The 24,461-nt window shown below is 39.6% G+C and overlaps 1 protein-coding gene across 2 annotated transcripts in view; it reads left to right on the forward strand.

The window, feature by feature from the left end:
- The first annotated feature begins 368 nt into the window (after window positions 1-368).
- LOC108717939 (cyclin-dependent kinase 19) overlaps window positions 369-24,461 on the forward strand; it is a 104,624-nt gene continuing 80,531 nt past the window's right edge. The window contains exons 1-2 of one of the 2 annotated variants that reach the window (XM_041564627.1): window positions 369-700; window positions 10,936-11,011. In XM_041564627.1, coding sequence (XP_041420561.1) covers window positions 573-700; window positions 10,936-11,011 — 204 coding nt within the window. In that variant the 5' untranslated portion in view covers window positions 369-572. The remainder of the gene's footprint in view (window positions 701-10,935; window positions 11,012-24,461) is intronic. The other variant, XM_018265398.2, reaches the window with a different exon arrangement.

Raw genomic sequence — 24,461 nt, forward strand, 5'->3', positions numbered from 1 at the left:
CACATTGTAGGAAAAGTATTACTTTGTACTTTGTTGGCTTAGTGAAAGGTGGACATTAGCCATAAATGAATTCCAAGCTATGTGAAGAAGGCCATTTTTTTAAGACACTCTGGATAATTTCTGGCTAATGCATTACTACTTTAAAGACGATGGCTTGTGTGATTTGCAGCGCACAGATTGAAGCGAATTTATTGCATCGCCATCAGCCATGAAGTAGCCTGACCTCGGTCCTGTGTGGCTCTGGCAGCTGCACCCAAGAACCGGAGCACAGGCCGGTAATGAGTGACGCCTGTCAGGCGGGCAGCTTCTTAGTTTGGCACTAGCGCGGCGGCAGAGCGGGCAGCTGCTGGAAGTGAAATTGAAAGTAAAGATAGAGGGCGCTCTTCCCGCTAAAGTACATGGCATGCGCCTATGTGCGAAGAAGAAGAAAAACAAGGAAATGGTGGAGGGAGAGCCTGGCACTTATTCTATGTAACGACCGGCAGGAGCCTGCGGGCAGCAAAGGGTGGGGGTGATAGCCGAGCCTTGATGGGTTAAATACGATCTCGCTCCAGCCGAGGAGGAGGAGGAGGATGGATTACGAATTTAAGAGGAAGCTGTCCGCCGAGCGGGAGAAAGTGGAGGAGCTGTTTGAATATGAAGGTTGCAAAGTGGGTCGAGGCACCTACGGGCATGTTTACAAAGCTAAGCGGAAAGATGGGTAAGAGGCACTAGAGGGAGGGGCGTGTGGGAGGGAGGCGTGTGATAGGTCACTTTGTATATATACCTGTGTATGGAGCACCTAGTAGCAAGCACTCCTGTGTGGGAGCAGTGAATGTGCTCGGCTGGGTGTACACATACTTGCGTGGCTTCTGTTTAGTAGAATGAATGAGATTGCTATTGTGTTTATGAGATAATGTTTGTGTGCACTGCTGTCTGTCACATCCTTGTTTATGTTGTACTAGTCGCACTGCATACACACTTTAACCCCCGGAATACGGGTAGAGCAGGAGAGGCTGCTTTTCTTGACAGGTTAGCAGTTATTGATGGGGATAATGTGCTAGTTATGTGCTGTTACTGGGTATTTGTAGCTCCCTCCTCCTCCTCCTCTGCACACGCCCGGGATGCTGAACTTGTGCTGGCGGAGGAGGGTAGATGGGAGTCTGAGCTACAAATGTTTATGTTGGGCTAATCCAGCCTTGTGGTCCCACCTACTCCTCTGTTCCTCCTCTTCAGTGTTTGGCATTGCAGCACCATGTGTCAATATGTTCTCCCTCGTCTTGCAGATTACCCATTTCTATGGCATTTTCCCTCAGTCGTGATCTGTAAGGATACCAACCTTTACCGAGAAGAGAGATACTCGCTCAGATTCGTGGAGGGCAGCAGTAGGGCCACAAGTTGAACATCACTGGAGGCTGAGCTATGTGTATGGCAAGGGCAATTACAGAACACATGAAGTCACTGCACATTGAGGCTTGAATAAGGAATAAATAAATGCATTATTCCCTGAATACAATATTGTAATGATGATTAGATGCATTGCTTGGTTTCACTTAGGATAAAACATCTCATGGTACATATGTGACCTTTCTGAGATCTTTGATAAATAAACACGTGTTCTGTAAAACATTGGCAAGGTCGTGTATGTGCAACATTACATCAGCTTTATAATCACCTCCATTTTCAGTGTTTTCATTGCAGTCTTACGGTAATGGCTGTAAAAACATTTATTTATCAGACAAACATCATCTGTCCCATCTAGGGTGAGGTTTTAATTTAAATTCTCAGGACTTCTAGTTCTGACCATTGAAACAATGTAGAAGTCAGTTATCCTCCAAGCAAGGCACAGCTTTTCACAGTGCCTTGCACACTCCTTCACAGGTCTCTTAGTAGATGGCTTTAATATTATTTTGATAAATCTTCCAGCTGAAATAATAGCAAGGGACAAACAGAGACATACTGCTTTCAGATATAAGCGCAGTCCTGATCTGTCTTTAGATTTGTATGTATATTTTTAATTGTATAGCGCTCCTTGAGGGCAAAGCACTGTACAGCAGAACAATAAATTAGTAGAGTAAACAGGGGATCATTACAATAAAAAATACAAATAAGTATAAAAATACAATACACATAAATATAAAGTACAGTTACAATACATATTAAGTGCTTAGTGTGTAGGAGACAAAAGGATGGAGGTCCTTGCCCCATAGAGCTTACAGTATAAATGGGAGGGTAACATACAGACACAAATTGTAGGGATATTAAGTGCTGTAGGTTACAGTGGGTGGTAGAAGTGCCAGTTCAGGTTTTACGCAAGTGCTCCAAGAGCTAGTCTTTGAGTTTAGATCTGAAGGCATTGAGGGAGGATTCTCTCTGGAGAAATGCAGGAATGGCATTCCAAATATAAGAGCAGCAAGACAGAAGTGTTTGATGCGAGAAAGAGCAGTAGCAGTGGTGGTACAACAAAGTAGTTGCTCTTTGAGGAGTGGAGGATTTGGCCAGGTGCATATAGAGAGACAAGAGATGAGATCAGGGTCGGACTGGGCCTGCGGGACACTGGGAAAAAAAACAGGTGGGCCCTGGCTCTTGTGGGCCCCACCGGCCCAGATTCGCACCCTGTGTTTCTTCTGCTGCGACCGACAAAAACTCAGTTTGTTTGCACTAATGCAAACACGTGTGACAGAGGGTGGCCCTGAGGCAGTTGCGGCAACAACTCAGTTTGTGCGCTAGTGTGCATGTGTACAAGTGCTTTGGAGGGGGGCCTTGAGACAGCAGGCCCGGTGGCCCACGGGCGCACAGTCTGACCCTGGGTGAGATGTAGTTAGGTGCAGAGGAGTGAAGTGCTTTGAAGTTTATGATGCGGAGTTTCAACTTTTGTGAGTAAGTACAATTATCTAAGAAAGCAGTGTCACGGTTAATAAAATGACAGAAATGACGAGAAGGGTTCATATTTAACTGACCAATTCTTAAATTTAAAAAGTAGTTATACGATCCATCCAAATTCTAAACGTTGTTCGTTCAAAAATACGATTTCTCAGTACCATCCACCCTATAGCAAACAAAGAAAGATGAACTGAGTGTGCAAGCAATTACAAAATAGAAATATTGCAAAAGAATGCCTGGTAAAGAGAGTCCATGCATGCAGCCCATGCATAAATGCCACTCTTTTTTTTTTCAAGGTTATTATATATGATCATTTGAACTCTTATTCCATCAGCTAACAGTAAATGATAAGTTATAATTGGCCACACACCTACTGTCTTTACTTTTCTCATTCCCACTGGTGATGGGTTGGAGGGGAGGTTCGAGGCGTCCACCCCACGGACAACTCTTTGATCCCCCATTTAACAAGGTCATGGCTAAACGTTCCATAAGGCTTCCTTGTTTTTTGTCATACCTCCAAATCTAATAGCCCATCACATATAACTCTGCTTACAGCATTTGTACATCTGTGTAATGTGGTATTTAGATATTCTAGGAATTCCCCATGTGCAAAAATCCAGTACGGTAATAAAGTATGTGTTTCAGTGCCCTGTTCATTGCTTACCTTCCTGGAGTCCTCCAGTCCTAAGCTTTCATCCCATCATGATATCACAGATGAACCCTTGTAAATAATTTGTTTAGTAGTAATTAGGGGGATGTGGTTCCTTGCCAATAATTGGGGCCCTTGTAATTGGTGATTCTGCTATGTTCTTGTATACTTTCTGCTGGTTCTTACCTTTGCTAGTATATTTATTTTATCATCTGTTGGTTAATCTATTTTACTGAATACCGAAAGATGTTTGGGGACTGATCATTTTCTAATCTGATTATTTTATTAGCAGCACTTCCTTCAATTTAAGGATGTTTATGAAAGAATTTACAGGCTTGTGAGCTTTTTTACTTCCTGGTACACACTGGTGGTGATTCACTTTTGGAAACAATTCACAATAGGTATATGTACTTTTATTTATAAACAGTCAACGAGGGACATTGTCAAGAGAAACTTTATATATGGTTTCAAAGAGAAACTGATGAAGTTTTACTGACCTTTATAATGTTATATCACAGTAGATAAATCATTAGCAATTTACTTTTCTAGGCTGGGGTCATGCTTCTCACTTTTGTCACCAGTAATTGGTTGTGATCATTTGCCTCTGTTGCCAGTTCGATTTGCTGTTAATTTGGAAAGTGGTTGCAGTTATTAACCAAAATGTATACAGACACATGATAGCTCAGATAGATGATAGCTATGATATCTGTCTGCTGTAACTGCAGCTATTTCCATTAGCTACAATAGGAACATTTCCAGAACAGTTCTATGGATTTTGGCGCCATGACTAGCCTGTATAAAACCCTCCCATTATGAATATATAGATTAGGGATTCTTCGAATCCAGAATATAGTTCGGGATTTGGCCTTTTTAAGCAGGATTTGGATTCACCCAAATCGAAGTTCCTGGGCAATTTAAATTGAATACTTAAAATCATGTACGTTTTCATCACACTAACAGGAAGTAACATTTTTTTAACTGCCCTAGCAGAGTGTAGTTATCTTTAATCCTTCCTTGCCCTTATTTACATATGCAAATTAGGGTTCAGATTTGGTTTGGTGTTCAGCAGAATCTTTCACAAAGGAGTCTGGATTCAGCCAAATCCCAAAACAGTGGATTCGGTGCATCCCTAATGAAAATATTATTTAAATAGGTATCAAAAGCATGTTTTGCATTTCTGACAAAACACATGCATTTAATAATATAGGTCAATGGAGGGCACACAATTTGGAGAAAAATATTATAGCTGTGTATGGTAAGAGGTGCAAAAGACCTAAGGTTACCCCATATAGAGAGTAACCTAATATACACTATACAATATGTTAGGTAACGATATTATAATTTTATACAGGTCATGGAACTCCGAGGTAACTTTCAATATCCTCATATTTTGCAACTGGGGGTACTTTATTTATTATAATACACAAGTTTCAGTGAGTCATGTGACAGAAATGACATCAGAACTCACCGTTTATAACTGATGACATCAGAATTCACAGTTTATAAGGATATAATTTGCAAGATATTTATGACTTTTGTGTATTATATAAAGATATATTTTTATGATGCCATCCTTGTCAGATGAAAAGTTTTTTTTGAGTGTGCATACTTAACATATTGTGTAGTGTAAAACACCTGCATTTGTCATTTTCATTTTTCAAACATGATTGGATCTTATTCAGTACACCCCAATATTTAAGTAACCCCTTTCTCAAGAAGCTTTCACTGTCACCCTATGCCATGTGCACCTGAGCATGTGTAATGATATTAAAAAATCAGCTTTTGGTCATAAGATTCAAACAGTATATTTAAAGGGCACCTGTTGGGCAAAAATATTATCCTCAACCAAAGGTTTGGGCAACAGCAGTGTTTTTTAAAGAATTGCCCAACGCCAGCGCTAGGCCACCTGCACCGGGAGGGAGCGCCCATTACGAGCAGCTATGTTGGGGTACACACATGAGCATAATGAGTGAATGCTGTGACCTGCACATTATGCACATGCGCTTGAGATCAAAAGCGCTTTTGCGCATGTGCTCTGACTGACATGGAGGCGCAAGTGTCCTAGCTCTGGGGGGGGGGAATTATAAAAAAAAAACTACTGTTACCGCCAACTGGAGTGCATGTTGGGGATAATATTTTTGCCCAACAAGTGCCCTTTAAACAATAATTTTTGGAAAAAAAGCATTAGTAAGTGATCTGTAATATTTCTAGAATTCTTGATATATATTTATTTGTTTTAGTTTTTCTGAAGAAGCGTCATTGCTCAAAAGATAAAATCCCAATGCATAAATCAGTCTTGCATGATTTAAAGGGGTGGTTCACCTTCAAACAACTAGTAGTTTTCAGATAGATCACCAGAAATAATGACTTTTTCCAATGACTTTCTATTTTCTATGTGTGACCGTTTTTCTAATATTGAAGTATAAAGTGTAATTTTATATATTTTTATATATATATATATATATATATATATATATATATATATATATATATATATATATATATTATATGGTGATCTATCTGAAAACTACTAGTTGTTTGAAGGTGAACCACCCCTTTAAAACATCCAAACCTAAAAGGGTTTAAATATCTTAGCTGTCAATCATATAATACCTACCCCGCCTATATTTCTGAGGCATAGAGGAGGGACAGTCACTTACTTTCACTTTCCATTCAGCACTTCCTATGTGTCACTGCCTTCCTCACAGTCCCCCATCCTCCTAACACTCTATAATTGTGCAAGGCACTGGGCGTGGGCATTAGGTCCCCCATTCTGGCACATACACAAGATTTTGGGGTGATATGCAACTTGTCTTAAAGGAGAAGAAAAGCTATGGAGGCATTTTATTGCCAACAGATTAGCTGCAATAGTGCAGGCTAGAATTCTATATTCTGTAGAATGTTTTACCATAGTAAAAAGCTGAGTAAAAAGTTCTATAAGCTTTCTGTTTGTTTAGGATAGCAGCTGCAGTATTAGCTTGGTGTGACATCACTTTCTGTCTGAGTTTCTCGCTGCTCACTTATAGCTCTGGGCTCAGGTTACAGCAGAGAAGGGGGGGAGAGGAGCAAACTGAGCATGCTCACTCCCAGGGCAAGGAGGTTTAAGCTGAAGGCAGGAAGTCTGATACAGAAGCCCATATGTGTACACAATAGAAGGAAAGAAATGCAGTGTTTCTTTTGACAGAGGACTACTTTGAGGGTTTACTGGTATATTTAGGTGGACCTTTCTGATAAGGCTTACTTAGTTTTAACCTCTCCTTCTCCTTTTATAACTGTGTCATAGTAACATAGTAAGTAAGGTTTAAAAAAAAAAACACGTCCATCAAGTTTGACCTTTTAGTTATTTCTTTTTTTTTTTTTAATCTACCTAACTGCTAGTTGATCCAGAGGAAGGCAAAAAAAAACATCTGAAGCCTCTTCAATTTGCCTCAGAGGTGGAAGAAAATCCTTCCTGACTCCAAAATGGCAATCAGACTAGTCCCTGGATAAACTTGTACTATGAGCTATCTTCCATAACCCTGTATTCCCTCACTTGCTAAAAAGCCATTCAACCCCTTCTTAAAGCTATCTAATGTATCAGCCTGTACAACTGATTCAGGGAGAGAATTCCACATTTGTTTACATATGTTTACTGACTCTTAATTAAATTAAGAATGCTATCTGGTTTCTGGGAATTATTGATCCTGATGAACACAAATTAGATTTTCCACTCTTTAACAAGCATTAGTTATCAAGTGCTGTCACTGATAAAATACATTTAACTGCAATCAGGCCACTCTTCACTCACAGGAATCCTTAGGGCGATACGGTAGCCTATAGGGTTTCATTTCCAAATAAACCCTTAGAAACAATATTTTGTTTTATGTAAGAAGGGGCAGCAACATATAAGCCTTAGAGGTAAGATTTAAAAAAGGAACTCATACCTCCCAATTGTCCCGTTTTTTGCAGAACAGTCCCGATTTTGACAGCTCAACCTGCAGTCCTGGATTGTTACTGAAATGTCCTGACTTTCTCTTTGATCTACTGTGCTGAACAGCCAGAACAATATTTTGTAATGTAATTGGCTTTTGGCAGAGAGCCCAGAATATATACTTAGATACTTTTGTAACAATTTAAGATAAGAAGGTCTCTTGGGGAAACTGTGTTTTGCAGCATAAAGGGCAATTCACCTTTATTAGCGAAACTGTAATACAGGTATAGGATCCTTTATCCAGAATGCTCGGGACCTGGGGTTTTCCGGACAATGGATCTTCCCATAATTTGGATCTTCATACCTTAAGTCTACTAGAAAATCATTTAAACATTAAATAAACGCAATAGGCTGGTTTTGCCTCCAATAAGGATTAATTATATCTTAGTTGGGATCAAGTACAAGCTACTGTTTAAAAAAAAGAAATTTGATTATTTGGATAAAACGGGGTCCATGGGAGACAGCTATTCCGTACTTCAGAGCTTTCTGGATAACGGGTTTCTGGATAACGGATCCAGTACCTCATAGTACCACATAAAAGCCACAAAAATGTGTTCAAAATTTCATTACCTACCAAATTATGTAAAATGAACATGGTAATTAGATGGTGTGGCCACAAAAATGGGCTTGGTTTAAAACATTGTTTTTTTTCCCTCTTTCTATTTCCAAGATGTCAGGAGGTATGGGAACTGAGCCCATTTTTTCATAATGCAATATGTAATTCATTACATATTTTTCCAATATACGTTAGCTTAAAAGTCTAAGTGGTTTTATAGCTATTGTTAACTGCACATACCAGGACCATGGTTCAGAAATGCTTCCAAATGCTAAGTTGTAGTTATAAGTTGAGCCAAGTAAATTTTACTTGCCCTATATGAAGTTGTTTCTCTTATTCTTTTGGCATCCACAATTAAAGTATACAGACATACTTGTCAAGACAAGCTTTGCATCATCCTAAAATCTATTTTATGTACCTGAATGGGGGCCTGATGCCCAAGCCCATGCAAAGGTTACACAGTTATAGGTAGTGAGGGGAATGGAGACATGTGGGATGTGCAGTTGCATCTAGAAAGTGCATTAATAAAAGTGCAAAAAGTATTGTGCCTCATGCATAGACAGCTGAAATTTTAAAATGAGTTTGTAACAGGTATGGAGGTTTTAATAAAAAACATAAATAAATAAAAAAAATTGGGTTTCATGTTTAAATTTTCAAAGAACTTTTAATACACAAATATAAAATAATTATATAGATTTTTCTATATGGATGACAGGTCCCCTTTAACAGACTAAACAGCAAGGGAGTATTACCACCTACAAACTAAAAAGACCTTGAAGTTAGTCTTATGAGGTGTGCATGTTCTTAAAGGGATACTGTCATGGGAAAAAATTTTTTTTTCAAAATGAATCAGTTAATAGTGCTGCTCCAGCAGAATTCTGCACTGAAATCCATTTCTCAAAAGAGCAAACAGATCTTTTTATATTCAATTTTGAAATCTGACATGGGGCTAGACATATTGTCAATTTCCCAGCTGCCCCAAGTCATGTGACTTGTGCTCTTATAAACTTCAATCACTCTTTACTGCTGTACTGCAAGTTAGAGTGATATCACCCCCTCCCTTTTCCCCCCAGCAGCCAAACAAAAGAACAATGGGAAGGTAACCAGATAACAGCTCCTTAACACAAGATAACAGCTGCCTGGTAGATCTAAGAACAGCACTCAATAGTAAAAACCCATGTCCCACTGAGACTCCTTCAGTTACATTGAGAAGGAAAAACAGCAGCCTGCCAGAAAGCATTTCTCTCCTGAAGTGCAGGCACAAGTCACATGACCAGGGGCAGCTGGGAAATTGACAAAATGTCTAGCCCCATGTCAGATTTCAAAATTGAATATAAAAAAATCTGTTTGCTCTTTTGAGAAATGGATTTCAGTGCAGAATTCTGCTGGAGCAGCGCCATTAACTGATTCATTTTGAAAAAAATGTTTTTTCCCATGACAGTATCCCTTTAATTAAAGGAAAACTATAGCCTCAAAATACTTAAGCAACAGTTAGTTAATATCATATTAAATGGCATATTAAATAACCAAATTGTAATATATATTTACATAAATATTGCCCTTTTACAGCTTTTACCGTTATCCACCATTTCATGATGATCTGTGTGCTCCCTCAGAGATCATCTGTCCAGAAACACTGCAGCTTTACCTGTAAAAGACAGAACTTTGTCTGTTAATTGTAGGGATGCACTGAATCCACAATTTTGGATTTGGCCGACCCCTGAATCCTTCGGGATACACTTGAGCGAATCCCGAATCCTAATTTGCATATGCAAATTAGGAGTGGAAAGGGGAAAACGTTTTCACTTCTTTGTTTTGAGAAAAAAAAAAAAAAAATCACGTGATTTCCCTCCCGCCCCTAATTTGCAAATTAGGATTCAGATCAGCCGGGCAGAAGAATTCAGCCAAATCCTGCTGAAAAAGGCCAAATCCTGGTTTCAGTGCATCCCTAGTTAATTGGCACATCTGACCTAACATGTATGGTTTGTTTGTGTGCACCATGAATTGTAGGATCCCAGGGATGGTCCTTAGTTCTTAAAATGTCAGTTTGCTATTTAGGATTACCCAATGGCACATAGTACTAAAAAGTATATTATTATGAAAATGGTTTATTTGATGAAGCAGGGTTTTACATATGAGCTGTTTTATGCAGTATAATTTTATAGAGACCTCCATTGTTTGGGGGTATAGTTTTACTTTAATTTGTGAGGAGGAAAATGGCTTCAGTAAAGAGTACTTGTATTTTAAAGGAGAAGGAAAGGCTTCTTACACTTGGGGGATCCACAAGTGTAAGAAGTCTTTCCTTCTCCTTTCATTTTCATTTTCAAAATGAATCAGATAATAGTGCTGCTCCAGCAGAATTCTGCACTGAAATCCATTTCTCAAAAGAGCAAACAGATTTTTTTATATTCAATTTTGAAATCTGACATGGGGCTAGACATATTGTAAATTTCCCAGCTGCCCCAAGTCATGTGACTTGTGCTCTGATAAACTTCAATCACTCTTTACTGCTGTACTGCAAGTTGGAGTGATATCACACCCCTCCAGTGTCGGACTGGGACACCAGGGGCCCACCCAAAGATCTTAGACCATGAGCCCACCAAAAGACCTTAGATCAGGGGCCCACTCTCAGTTCTATTATAATTCCTCTTCTCACGCAATCTCTATTCTGCTATTCTCTTCTTCTTCTTGCAAAAATTAGGTTAGAATACTTAGAGAATTGAGAATTATGATTCAACCTGGTTTTTATATTATTTCTTATTTCTATATATTTCTACTTATACTTATAGTTTTCATTTCTTAAATATTAATATGATTTACAGGCAGGCACAGGTCCATACAATAGCAAAAAATATTAATACCTTTTTATTTGTTTTTTACTTTTTTTCTTTGATCCAGAAAGGACGAAAAAGAATATGCACTGAAGCAAATTGAAGGTACAGGCATATCCATGTCGGCTTGTAGAGAGATTGCAGTAAGTGGAACAGTATTTTTCTTTTTAATTTAAAGAGATACTGACAACATATATTAACCCTTTAAGTGCCACAGAACGTAGAATCTACGTTCTGTGGATCAAAGGACCAAAGTGCCACAGATCGTAGATTCTACGTTCTGCAGCACTTCCGGGTTTGCGAGCAGAGGAGCGGCTGTTAGAGCCGCTCGCTCCGTTCCTTCACGATCCCCTGCCCCTAGACAACGAGCAGAGCAGGGGATCGTGTGGCCCCTGGGGCGCGATCGCCCAGGGGCCCCAAAGCAGCAGCAGGGACGCGTTTCCTATGCGTCCTGCTGCTGCCTGCACTGCACTTCCGCCCAGCTCCGCCCCCCCATGGCTGCTGACCGTTGGAGCTGGAGATCTGCTGCGTGGGACCCTTTCTCATCGATCTGATGCATCTACCCCAGGTAAGTGTAACATTTACACACACAAAAACACACAAACACACCAAGACACACTTATTACAGTAATATACACATACATTCACACTTACTCACACTCACACATAGATTTTTGGGGATTGGGGGGGTCACACACACTCACAGCACCCATGTACACTTGCACACGCGCACACGTGCAAATAACATGCAATTTACCCGTTGTGCACACGCATATGTACATATATGGCTTTGTGGCTTTTTTTTTTTTTTTCTTATCGCATCGTCTCTTTTTGGGCTAAAAAAAATGTTTTATTGCCGTTCCGAATAGCGTATTCGCTAACCGTACTGTGCAATAGCTTTTGTATGTTATTTTGGTGGTTATATTGCAATTTTGGGTATTTTGGTGCATTTTTAGCCATTTTATTGCATTTTTAGCCATTTTATTGCATTTTCAGCTCTGCATTTGTGTTGTTCACTTGTTTCTGTCCGTATAATCGATTTGGCCCAGCTAAAATATTCAAACGGTAATTCTGGTGGCCGATTACACTAGTGTGAAAAAAAAAAGCATTGATTTTTGTGGTTTTATTAGTTTTTGGTGATTTATTTGCATTTCACACTGTTCTGTGTTAGTTTGTTTTGCCTATGTAAATTTTATCTACTATATATCCATTTGTGGGTCTCTGTGCGCCACATAGTTTGGTATATCTATGCATATTGGGCATCGAAGTGTTCAGTAGACCCCTGTCGTTCATATTTAGGATGTTTTATGGTGATACGTTACGAAATGTGGGGCATATAATGGGGTAAAATTCAAGCTTTGTGACGATTTTCAGAAATTTGATAAAAACCGTTATGTTCAGCATTGCTTTGCAGTTTGGCAGTTTGCAGTAGAAACACTTATTTACCCATTTTGGATTCGTCAGAATGTGTACTTTCTGAAAATATATGGTTTTCTGGGGTCTCTGTACTGTTAGGGGGGTCTAATGTCGCAAAATACACACACCAGGTGCTTATATTGCAGCAGCCAGCGCGTCAGCTGTGAAAATGTCTATACATATTGTCATTTGGGGGTCTCTGTGCGCCACATAGTTTGGTATATCTATGCATATTGGGCATCAAAGTGTTCAGTAGACCCCTGGCGCTCATATTTAGGATGTTTTATGCTGATAAGCTACGAAATGTGGGGCATATAATGGGGTAAAATTCAAGCTTTGTGACGATTTTCAGAAATTTGATAAAAACCATTACGTTCAGCATTGCTTTGCAGTTTGACAGTTTGCAGTAGGAACACATATTTACCCATATTGGATTCGTCAGAATGTGTACTTTCTGAAAATATATGGTTTTCTGGGGTCTCTGTACTATTAGGGGGGTCTAATGTCGCATATTACACACACCGGGTGCTTATATTGCAGCAGCCAGCGCGTGTCAGCCGTGAAAATGTATATACACTATTGTCATTTGGGGGTCTCTGTGCGCCACATAGTTTGGTATATCTATGCATATTGGGCATCAAAGTGTTCAGTAGACCCCTGGCGTTCATATTCAGGATGTTTTATGCTGATAAGTTACGAAATGTGGGGCATATAATGGGGTAAAATTCAAGCTTTGTGACGATTTTCAGAAATTTGATAAAAAACCGTTATGTTCAGCATTGCTTTGCAAAAAGTTTGGCATTTTGCAGTAGAAACACTTATTTACCCATATTGGATTCGTCAGAATGTGTACTTTCTGAAAATATATGGTTTTCTGGGGTCTCTGTACTGTTAGGTGGTCTAATGTCGCATAATACACACACCGGGTGGTTATATTGCTGCAGCCAGCGCGTCAGCCGTGAAAATGTCTATACATATTGTCATTTGGGGCTCTCTGTGCGCCACATAGTTTGGTATATCTATGCATATTGGGCATCAAAGTGTTCAGTAGACCCCTGGCGCTCATATTTAGGATGTTTTATGCTGATAAGTTACGAAATGTGGGGCCTATAATGGGGTAAAATTCAAGCTTTGTGACGATTTTCAGAAATTTGATAAAAACCGTTACGTTCAGCATTGCTTTGCAGTTTGACAGTTTGCAGTAGGAACACATATTTACCCATATTGGATTCGTCAGAATGTGTACTTTCTGAAAATATATGGTTTTCTGGGGTCTCTGTACTGTTAGGGGGTCTAATGTCGCATATTACACACACCGGGTGCTTATATTGCAGCAGCCAGCGCGCGTCAGCCGTGAAAATGTATATACACTATTGTCATTTGGGGGTCTCTGTGCGCCACATAGTTTGGTATATCTATGCATATTGGGCATCAAAGTGTTCAGTAGACCCCTGGCGCTCATATTTAGGATGTTTTATGCTGATAAGTTACGAAATGTGGGGCCTATAATGGGGTAAAATTCAAGCTTTGTGACGATTTTCAGAAATTTGATAAAAACCGTTATGTTCAGCATTGCTTTACAGTTTGGCAGTTTGCAGTAGAAACACTTATTTACCCATATTGGATTCGTCAGAATGTGTACTTTCTGAAAATATATGGTTTTCTGGGGTCTCTGTACTGTTAGGTGGTCTAATGTCGCATAATACACACACCGGGTGGTTATATTGCTGCAGCCAGTGCGTCAGCCGTGAAAATGTCTATACATATTGTCATTTGGGGGTCTCTGTGCGCCACATAGTTTGGTATATCTATGCATATTGGGCATCAAAGTGTTCAGTAGACCCCTGGCGCTCATATTTTGGATGTTTTATTCTGATAAGTTACGAAATGTGGGGCATATAATGGGGTAAAATTCAAGCTTTGTGACGATTTTCAGAAATTTGATAAAAACCGTTACGTTCAGCATTGCTTTGCAGTTTGGCAGTTTGCAGTAGGAACACATATTTACCCATATTGGATTCGTCAGAATGTGTACTTTCTGAAAATATATGGTTTTCTGGGGTCTCTGTACTGTTCGGGGGGTCTAATGTCGCATATTACACACACCGGGTGCTTATATTGCAGCAGCCAGCGCGCGTCAGCCGTGAAAATGTATATACACAATTGTCATTTGGGGGTCTCTGTGCGCCACATAGTTTGGTATATCTATGCATATTGGGCATCAAAGTGTTTAGTAGACCCCTGGCGTTCATATTTAGGATGTTTTATGCTGATAAGTTATGAAATGTGGGGCATATAATGGGGTAAAATTCAAGCTTTGTGACGATTTTCAGAAATTTGATAAAAACCGTTATGTTCAGCATTGCTTTGCAGTTTGGCAGTTTGCAGTAGAAAGACTTATTTACCCATATTGGATTCATCAGAATGTGTACTTTCTGAAAATATATGGTTTTCTGGGGTCTCTGTACTGTTAGGCGGTCTAATGTCGCATAATACACACACCGGGTGGTTATATTGCAGCAGCCAGCGCGTCAGCCGTGAAAATGTCTATACATATTGTCATTTGGGGGTCTCTGTGCGCCACATAGTTTGGTATATCTATGCACATTGGGCATCAAACTGTTTAGTAGACCCCTATGTTTATATTTAGGATGCTTTATGCTGGTAATGATACATGGAAAATACGATGCTGGAAAGTTGAAGCTTTGAGGCAATTTTCAGAATATTTTACCAAAACCGCCAAATTTGGCAAAGCCTTGCGACTCAGTAGTTTGGGGCAGAAAGGCATGGGTACCCATTTTAGATTCTGTATAATGTGTACTTTCCAAAAATATATGGGTTTGGGGGTAAACATATATTTCTGTGTTTTTACCCCACAAAAATGCAGTCAATGTGTTGATTTTTCATTAGCTGAAGTTACCCACAGGACAATTTGTATGCGCTAACTTCATTTCGGGGCCTCTAAATGCCATATACTTTGGTAAACCTATGCACAGTGGGCACCAAACTGTTTGGAGGACCCCTGGAAATCACAATTTGGGTGATTTTTTGTGATACGTAATGATACATGGGCGATATGATGCTGGAAAGTTGAAGCATTGAGGCAATTTTCAGATATTTCACAAAAACCATCAATTTTGGGAAAGCCTTGCGACTCAGTAGTTTGGAGCAATAAGGCATGGGTACCCATTTTAGATTCTGTAGAATGTGTACTTTCCAAAAATGTATGGGGTTGGGGGGTAAACATATATTTCTGTGTTTTTACCCCACAAAAATGCAGTCAATGTGTTGATCTTTCATTAGCTGAAGTTACCCACAGGACTATTTGTATGCGCTAACTTCATTTTGGGGCCTCTAACTGCCAGATACTTTGGTACACCTATGAACAATGGCCACCAAACTGTTCGGAGGAACCCTGGCAATCATATTTAGGGTGCTTTTTTTTGGTGCGTAACGATACATGGGTGATATGGTGCTGAGAAGTTGAAGCTTTGAGGCAATTTTCAGATATTTCACCAAAACCGACAATTGTGGGAAAGCCTTGTGACTCAGTAGTTTGGAGCAGAAAGGCATGGGTACCCATTTTAGATTCGATAGAATGTGTACTTTCCAAAAATATATGGGTTTGGGGGGTAAACATATATTTCTGTGTTTTTACCCCACAAAAATGCAGTCAATGTGTTGATTTTTCATTAGATGAAGTTCCCCACAGGACTATTTGTATGCGCTAACTTCATTTTGAGGCCTCTAAAATGCCAGATACTTTGGTAAACCTATGAATAATGGCCACCAAACTGTTTGGAGGAACCCTGGCAATCATATTTAGGGTGCTTTTTCTTGGTGCGTAACGATACATGGGTGATATGGTGCTGAGAAGTTGAAGCTTGGAGGCAATTTTCAGATATTTCACCAAAACCGACAATTGTGGGAAAGCCTTGCGACTCAGTAGTTTGGAGCAGAAAGGCATGGGTACCCATTTTAGATCCGGTAGAATGTGTACTTTCCAAAAATATATGGGTTTTGGGGGGTAAACATATATTTCTGTGTTTTTACCCCACAAAAATGCAGTCAATGTGTTGATTTTTCATTAGCTGAAGTTACCCACTGGACTGTTTGTATGTGCTAACTTCATTTTGGGGCCTCTAAATGCCAGATACTTTGGTAAACCTATGAACAATGGCCACCAAACTGTTCAGAGGAACCCTGGCAATCATATTTAGGGTGCTTTTTCTTGGTGCATAACGATACATGGGTGATATGGTGCTGAGAAGTTGAAGCTTTGAGGCAATTTTCAGATATTTCACCAAAACCGACAATTGTGGGAAAGCCTTGCGACTCAGTAGTTTGGAACAGAAAGGCATGGGTACCCATTTTAGATTCTGTAGAATGTGTACTTTCCAAAAATATATGGGTTTTGGGGGGTAAACATATATTTCTGTGTTTTTACCCCACAAAAATGCAGTCAATGTGTTGATTTTTCATTAGATGAAGTTACCCACAGGACAATTTGTATGCGCTAACTTCATTTTGGGGCCTCTAAATGCCAGATACTTTGGTAAACCTATGAATAATGGCCACCAAACTGTTTGGAGGAACCCTGGCAATCATATTTAGGGTGCTTTTTCTTGGTGCGTAACGATACATGGGTGATATGGTGCTGAGAAGTTGAAGCTTGGAAGCAATTTTCAGATATTTCACCAAAACCGACAATTGTGGGAAAGCCTTGCGACTCAGTAGTTTGGAGCAGAAAGGCATGGGTACCCATTTTAGATCCGGTAGAATGTGTACTTTCCAAAAATATATGGGTTTTGGGGGGTAAACATATATTTCTGTGTTTTTACCCCACAAAAATGCAGTCAATGTGTTGATTTTTCATTAGCTGAAGTTACCCACTGGACTGTTTGTATGTGCTAACTTCATTTTGGGGCCTCTAAATGCCAGATACTTTGGTAAACCTATGAACAATGGCCACCAAACTGTTCAGAGGAACCCTGGCAATCATATTTAGGGTGCTTTTTCTTGGTGCATAACGATACATGGGTGATATGGTGCTGAGAAGTTGAAGCTTTGAAGCAATTTTCAGATATTTCACCAAAACCGACAATTGTGGGAAAGCCTTGCGACTCAGTAGTTTGGAGCAGAAAGGCATGGGTACCCATTTTAGATTCTGTAGAATGTGTACTTTCCAAAAATATATGGGTTTTGGGGGGTAAACATATATTTCTGTGTTTTTACCCCACAAAAATGCAGTCAATGTGTTGATTTTTCATTAGATGAAGTTACCCACAGGACAATTTGTATGCGCTAACTTCATTTTGGGGCCTCTAAATGCCAGATACTTTGGTAAACCTATGCACAGTGGGCACCAAACTGTTTGGAGGACCCCTGGCAATCACAATTTGGGTGCTTTTTTGTGATACATAATGATACATGGGTGATATGGTGCTGGGAAGTTGAAGGTTTGAGGCAATTTTCAGATATTTCACCAAAACCGACAATTTTGGGAAAGCCTTGCGACTCAGTAGTTTGGAGCAGAAAGGTATGGGTACCCATTTTAGATTCAGTAGAATGTGTACTTTCCACAAATGTATGGGTTTGGGGGGTAAACATATATTTCTGTGTTTTTACCCCACAAAAATGCAGTCAATGTGTTGATTTCTCATTAGCTGAAGTTACCCACGGGACTGTTTGTATGCGCTAACTTCATTTTGGGGCCTCTAAATGCCAGATACTTTGATAAACCTATGAACAATGGCCACCAAACTGTTTGGAGGAACCCTGGCAATCATATTTAGGGTGTTTTTTCTTGGAGCGTAACGATACATGGGTGATATGGTGCTGAGAAGTTGAAGCTTTGAGGAAATTTTCAGATATTTCACCAAAACCGACAATTGTGGGAAAGCCTTGCGACTCAGTAGTTTGGAGCAGAAAGGCATGGGTACCCATTTTAGATTCGGTAGAATGTGTACTTCCCAAAAATATATGGGTTTTGGGGGTAAACATATATTTCTGTGTTTTTACCCCACAAAAATGCAGTCAATGTGTTGATTCTTCATTAGCTGAAGTTACCCACGGGACTGTTTGTATGCGCTAACTTCATTTTGGGGCCTCTAAATGCCAGATACTTTGGTAAACTTATGAACAATGGCCACCAAAATGTTCAGAGGAACCCTGGCAATCATATTTAGGGTGCTTTTTCTTAGTACGTAATGATACATGGGTGATATGGTGCTGGGAAGTTGAAGGTTTTAGGCAATTTTCAGATATTTCACCAAAACCGACAATTTTGGGAAAGCCTTGCGACTCAGTAGTTTGGAGCAGAAAGGCATGGGTACCCATTTTAGATTCTGTAGAATGTGTACTTTCCAAAATATATGGGTTTGGGGGGTAAATATATATTTCTGTGTTTTTACCCCACAAAAAATGCAGTCAATGTGTTGATTTCTCAGTAGCTGAAGTAAAGTCCTGAACAATTTGGATGTGCTAACTTCATATTGGTGTCTCTAAATGCCAGATACTTTGGTAAACCTATGCATAATGGGTATCAAACTGTTCAGTGGACCCCTGGCAATCAGTGGACCCCTGGCGCGTCCTTCCCTGCCGGCGTTCGCTCCCAAAATGGCGGCGCCCATGGCCGCCGCCATTTTGGGAGCGAACGCCGGCAGGGAAGGACGCGCCGCCCGGAGCTCCTGGACCTGCTCCGGGCGGCGACACAGTCAGTCACAGACAGTCCTGCTGGGGCCGGGTCACGTTTTACTGTGACAGAGGGAAGAGCAGCAGACGTGAGGGCCGGGGTGGGGAGAGCGACAGATGGGGAGGGCAGGGGGGGGAAGTGGCAGAGGGAAGCAAACATGAAATAGGGGTAGACAGAGGACCCTTTAACAGGTACCTGCCCAGTGTCCCCCAATTGTTGCGGCCGGGTCACATTCACATTTTGAAATCTGACATGGGGCCCCTAGGCTTATACACGAGTCAATACATTTTTCCAGTTTTCTTAGGTAAATTAGGTACCTCGGCTTATACACGGGTCGGCTTATACACGAGTATATACGGTATGTGGGGAACTCTCCCAGCGAAGTCACTTAGGCTATGGACACAGACGGTTGTCAACGGCTGTTGTCAACCTGCATATTTTTGCAGGCTGAGAGAAGCAGATCTGCTAAGTGCCCCTGCTCCATTGATTTGAGTCTGATCAGCCTGTGTGCGGTCACGCGCAGACTGAGTTCAGCTCAAATACTGACCTAAGCTTCAGCTCCGCTGTGTGTGACCGCACACAGGGTGATCTGATTCAAATCAATGAGGCACTGAGCATATCTGCTTCTCTCAGCCTGCGAAAATATGCAGGTTGACAACAGCCTGTGTGTTCATAGCCTAAATGGGCAGATGAAGCATTTTTTGGTAAAAGTTTTGTATGTAAGTACTTTCTAGATTTTTCCACATAGTGGGCCAAATGGTTCAGATGTTGTATAATAGAAATATGTCTTTCAAAGGAGACTGTAGAGCCATGGGACACTCTTGGCTTCCTTGGTGGGCCATATGTACTTCACTCCAGAGCAACTTTGATGGGATCTATTATGTGACAGAACTGCAATACTTCTGAGCAAGTAGATACTCCAGCAAAAACCTGTCTAAATTATGTAGAAGTCAAAGGCAGATATCCCTACAACTGGAAGATCTTTTTTTGATTCGAGGTTTTTGAAATACAAGAAATGGGGTGCAAAAATGGTGTGTACTCTGAACCAATGACTCAAAATTTTTAAATGTGGCTCTAACAGAAGGCAGTTTGCCTAATAATATTCTGGAGAATGGTACATGAATGAATATCTGAAGGCAGAAGTGAAACTTGCAGATATGGACCTGCAGATTTTGCCAAATTTGATGCTATACTCATTGCTGAAAAATACAGGCAATTTATGCAATGGCAGTTAGGAGAAAATAATAGGAACTGTCGTAGGATCTCCAGGATGCTTGGAACTTAAAGCTGGCCATACAAGAAGACTTGTTTGTTTGGCAACCTTTTGTATGTTCCTTGAGGTGACAATTGTGGGCTATTTTGATCTGCAGCATTTATTATTATTTAATATACATGTTTCTGCACTGAATAAAAACCATTTCTCCGTTACATACATTAAATTTTTTCACTTTTAACTTTTGTACAGTCCTGTGTGTGTATATTAATGGTGTGCAGGTCGCTGTCCCCTCCTAACCAGCACCCGGCCCACTGTTCCCCCTCTATTTATAGACCCGTAGGGGTGGGCGCAAGTCTAAAAATTTAGGAGGTTCTAGGTCACGGGTGGGTAGAGCAGGAGAAGAGCTCCTTTGCGACCTGAAGATTTTGTGCAGGAGCTGGTACAGCTGGTTTCCACACATCACTACTGTATATGTATCTATATATGTGTTTATTAGAGTACAGACAATGCAAAATCACTGTAATTTTCAAATATTTTTTTTAATGAAACTGGATATCTTGTAGAAATATATCAAATAGGATATGGTACTATTAGGGTAGCTACAGTACTTGCAAATATATCCTGACAAATAGCAGCTTCACACACTGGAACACTGCAGATGACTTTGTGGTTAGTCACAAGCCTGTTAAATTGTGGCCTGCTAGCTAAAGAATTTAGATTTTTGTGGTATTTGTATATTAACAATAATGCCTTAGATTTTCTACTGAATTATAGTGCAAGCTTTAGGAGACAGGCAACTCTCTGTGTAACATGGATCTGTTTACTTAACATTAATGGAGCTGCTGTTTAAAAATGGCAGGGGTTCAATAATATTAGGACTTCTGGCAAGTGTCTCATTCAGGTTCCTATATATACTGCTCACGGGTTCATAGAGATTAGATATGCCACATTTTATACTTAGCATAACCCAGCATGGACATTATTGAACACTTTCTCTAACATTGGTTGCTGTAATGTTTCCAAACTTACGCGCGTAGGAAAATATTATATGTGCCTGAGACAAATAACAGAGGAGTCTATGTGTCTTGTGAATCAGGTCAGAATTAGTACAAGCCCTCAGTGAGGTATGTTGTTTTTTACTATAGTATTTCAAGCTGCATCAAATAAACTGCTATAGTATGATAAAAATGATGTATTTTATATGTAAAAAATACAGTACATGGTACTTAGCAATTAATTGCTCATCTTGTATCATGCAAGACTCCAAAATACACAACCATAGGATAATGGCACATAATCCAGGGGATATTTTAATTGCTGTTGTTATCAGGTGGAAACCAGTGGTATAATAATTGCCTTGTATTAAATAAACTCATGAAAATACATTCTGCCTGTTATTTTAATTAAAATCCATATTGTCTTTATTTGGAATTATAAAACAGTAACAGAATTGTTTTTCTGTTACACCATCTCCACTATAATAAACTAGCTAAGTAGCTAAAGTTTAGATAGAGAATAAGCTCTGTATACACCTGTATCTTAATTTACAATTAAAGAACCGGCTAGATCATAAAGTGAAAATATATATATTTTTAACAATATAAGGCACATTTATCAACGGTTGCATTTCGATTTCTTGTGAGCTATTTAAAACTCCTGTAAATACTCAAATTGAATTTAAAAAACTTGATTCAAGTTTTTTTAGAGAATGTCATGAAGGCTGCAAACATCACCAAATTGATCCCTGGACCTCTCCCATTGACATATAAAGTAATTCGGCAGGTTATAGTCGAATTTGAGTTCTTAAAGGGTCAGAGTACAATAAATCTTGAATCGTGTTTAAATAATTCACAATTTGAATTTGAGAGTTTTGACCAAAACAAAGCAAATCTTAACGTGTGCCACCACCTGAACTCCAAAAAATGAAAGTGTTTTAAAGGAATAACACTACAATGTAAGCATTGTGGAAGCAAAAGTCAGAACTCTGTCTTTTAATTGACTGATGTGACCTAACGTGTATGGTTTGTTTGTGTGCACCGTGAATCCTACAATCCCAGGGGCGGCCCTTATTTTTTAAAATGGTAATTTTCTATTTAGGATTACCCAATGGCACATACTACTAAAACAGTATATTATTATGAAAAAATTGTTTATTTACATCAAGCAGTGTTTTACACATAAGCTGTTTTATGCAATATCTTTTTATAGAGACCTACATTGTTCAGGGGGTATAGTTTTCCTTTAAGCAAATTACAGCAAAACCCATTGAGCCAGAGAAGGTTAATTCTCCAAAGCAACTTGGACAAATGCAGATCAGTATAAAGCTAAAAAATAAACTGCAGACTGGTTAATCTCAACAAAAAAACAATGGAAGCAGGAATTTCTGGGAGCAGGATCGTTGTTCAGATTAGTTATGTTCAGATTAGTGCTAAAAAATATTCCTTTCAAACTATATGTACTGTAGGTGAGTGTTTATATGTAGCAATTTTACTTTTCAAGAAAATAATCTATATTTATGATTGATGAATAGATGACCAATAGATAGATAGGGGACCATACAATGCAGAAATGAACATGTGGATTAATGATGTATTTGAAAGGAAAGATCCTGGTGACTGAGGCTAAACCTTTTTTTTATAAGCTCTGTTACAGGCAGAGAAAAACACAGAGGTGACTTACTGTGCTGTGAAAAGCCATTTCTGTTGATAGGCAGTATACTTGAATCCTCTCATGTACATGGGATATTATTGGCTGAGATGATTGCTGCTGGAATTGCCTGAGATGAGATTGGGAGGACAGGCTAGCAACAGTGAGAAGCAGCCTATTACCAGTCTTGTACTTAGGAAAATGTGTCAGTTTGATTACTCTCCATCTAAATACACATACTGCATAATGTAAAAAAAGAAAAACACATATATTATACATATTATTTAGTGGTTTAATACTGTATGTGAATCAATAATCTGAATAATTTTAGCATGGCATTGTGTGTTTTCGTTTTCTGAATGCATTTGTAGTGACAATGTAAAATGCTTGCTTATAATGCATAGCATTGAAAAAATTTTAAAGGGCAAGGAAAGCCTTGTTCATTTCAGAGGGGTGTCAATAGTATTTTTCCTTGGGCCGGTGCTCTTTTTTGGAAAAAAGCACAGGGCCCCAGTGGTTTCTACAACAGTGCCTCACTGTCATCTTTCTTACCTTTCCTAGGCTTCCCTTGGATGACTAAAGGTGGCCATAGACGAAGAGATCCGCCAAGTGATGTCGCCAAACAAGCGGATCTCTCCCCGATATGCCCACATAGAAGTGGGCGATATCGAGCTGACCTATCGTGGGCCCTAGGGTCCAACGATTGGATCACAATGCATCCGAAACGGGCGGACCAGATTTTTTAACCTGGAAGCCTGTCGGATGGCCCCACGCACGGGCCAATAAGCTGCCGAATGGTTACATTTTACTCTGATTTTCCTTCCTGATTTTAATGCTCATATGTGACCCTAAAGCTGGCCATAGGCAGGCAAATTTAAGATGCCAATTCAACCCCTTCAGACCAAGTTGGCAGCTTATCTGCCCATGTATATGTCCTCTGCAACTGCCAAGTTTAGAAATCCCATGTGGCATGGACCACATTGGCTTGTTGAAGCGTACCTCTCTTGACTGGCTTACATAGGCACCCAATATGATCCAATTGTTGGCAAGGAGGCAGCAATCAGATCAGATAATGGATGTATATACAAACATTCAGGTATGGGATCTATTATTCCAAGACTCATTATTCAGAAAGCTCTGAATTGAGGAACTATAATTTTCCATAGCAGTGGTATAACCATAATATTGCAAGGGGGGGGCAGACTTGTGGTCTACTTTATAGTAGCACCCTCTCCTCAGTCCCTGTCCTACCTTAAACTTTAATACCTCCCACAATCTAGAAGTGACAGGAGAGGGCCATGGAAGGTAGTGGGGGTTTGGGATTGTTCCATAGAGTCCTATTTAAGCAAACATAATTTTTTTACTCATTTTCTTTTTTCTGTGTAATAGCATCTCTTTTACTTTTTTTTTTTTTAATTTTGTGTTGGTAGCAAAACAAGCCCCGAAAAGGAGGTGATTTATTGCCGGGCGACTAAATCTCTCTGAATCTGAGCGTGTGTCTCTGCCCTAAAAGGTGGCTTTTTATTGTCTTAATTTGAAAAACTAAGATAAAGATAAGATAAAGTTAAAGGAACAGTAACATCAAAACATTTAAAATGTTTTAAACTAATAAAAATACAGG

Source organism: Xenopus laevis, chromosome 5S (genome assembly GCF_017654675.1).
Source record: "Xenopus laevis strain J_2021 chromosome 5S, Xenopus_laevis_v10.1, whole genome shotgun sequence".
Classification (NCBI taxonomy): Eukaryota; Metazoa; Chordata; class Amphibia; order Anura; family Pipidae; genus Xenopus; species Xenopus laevis.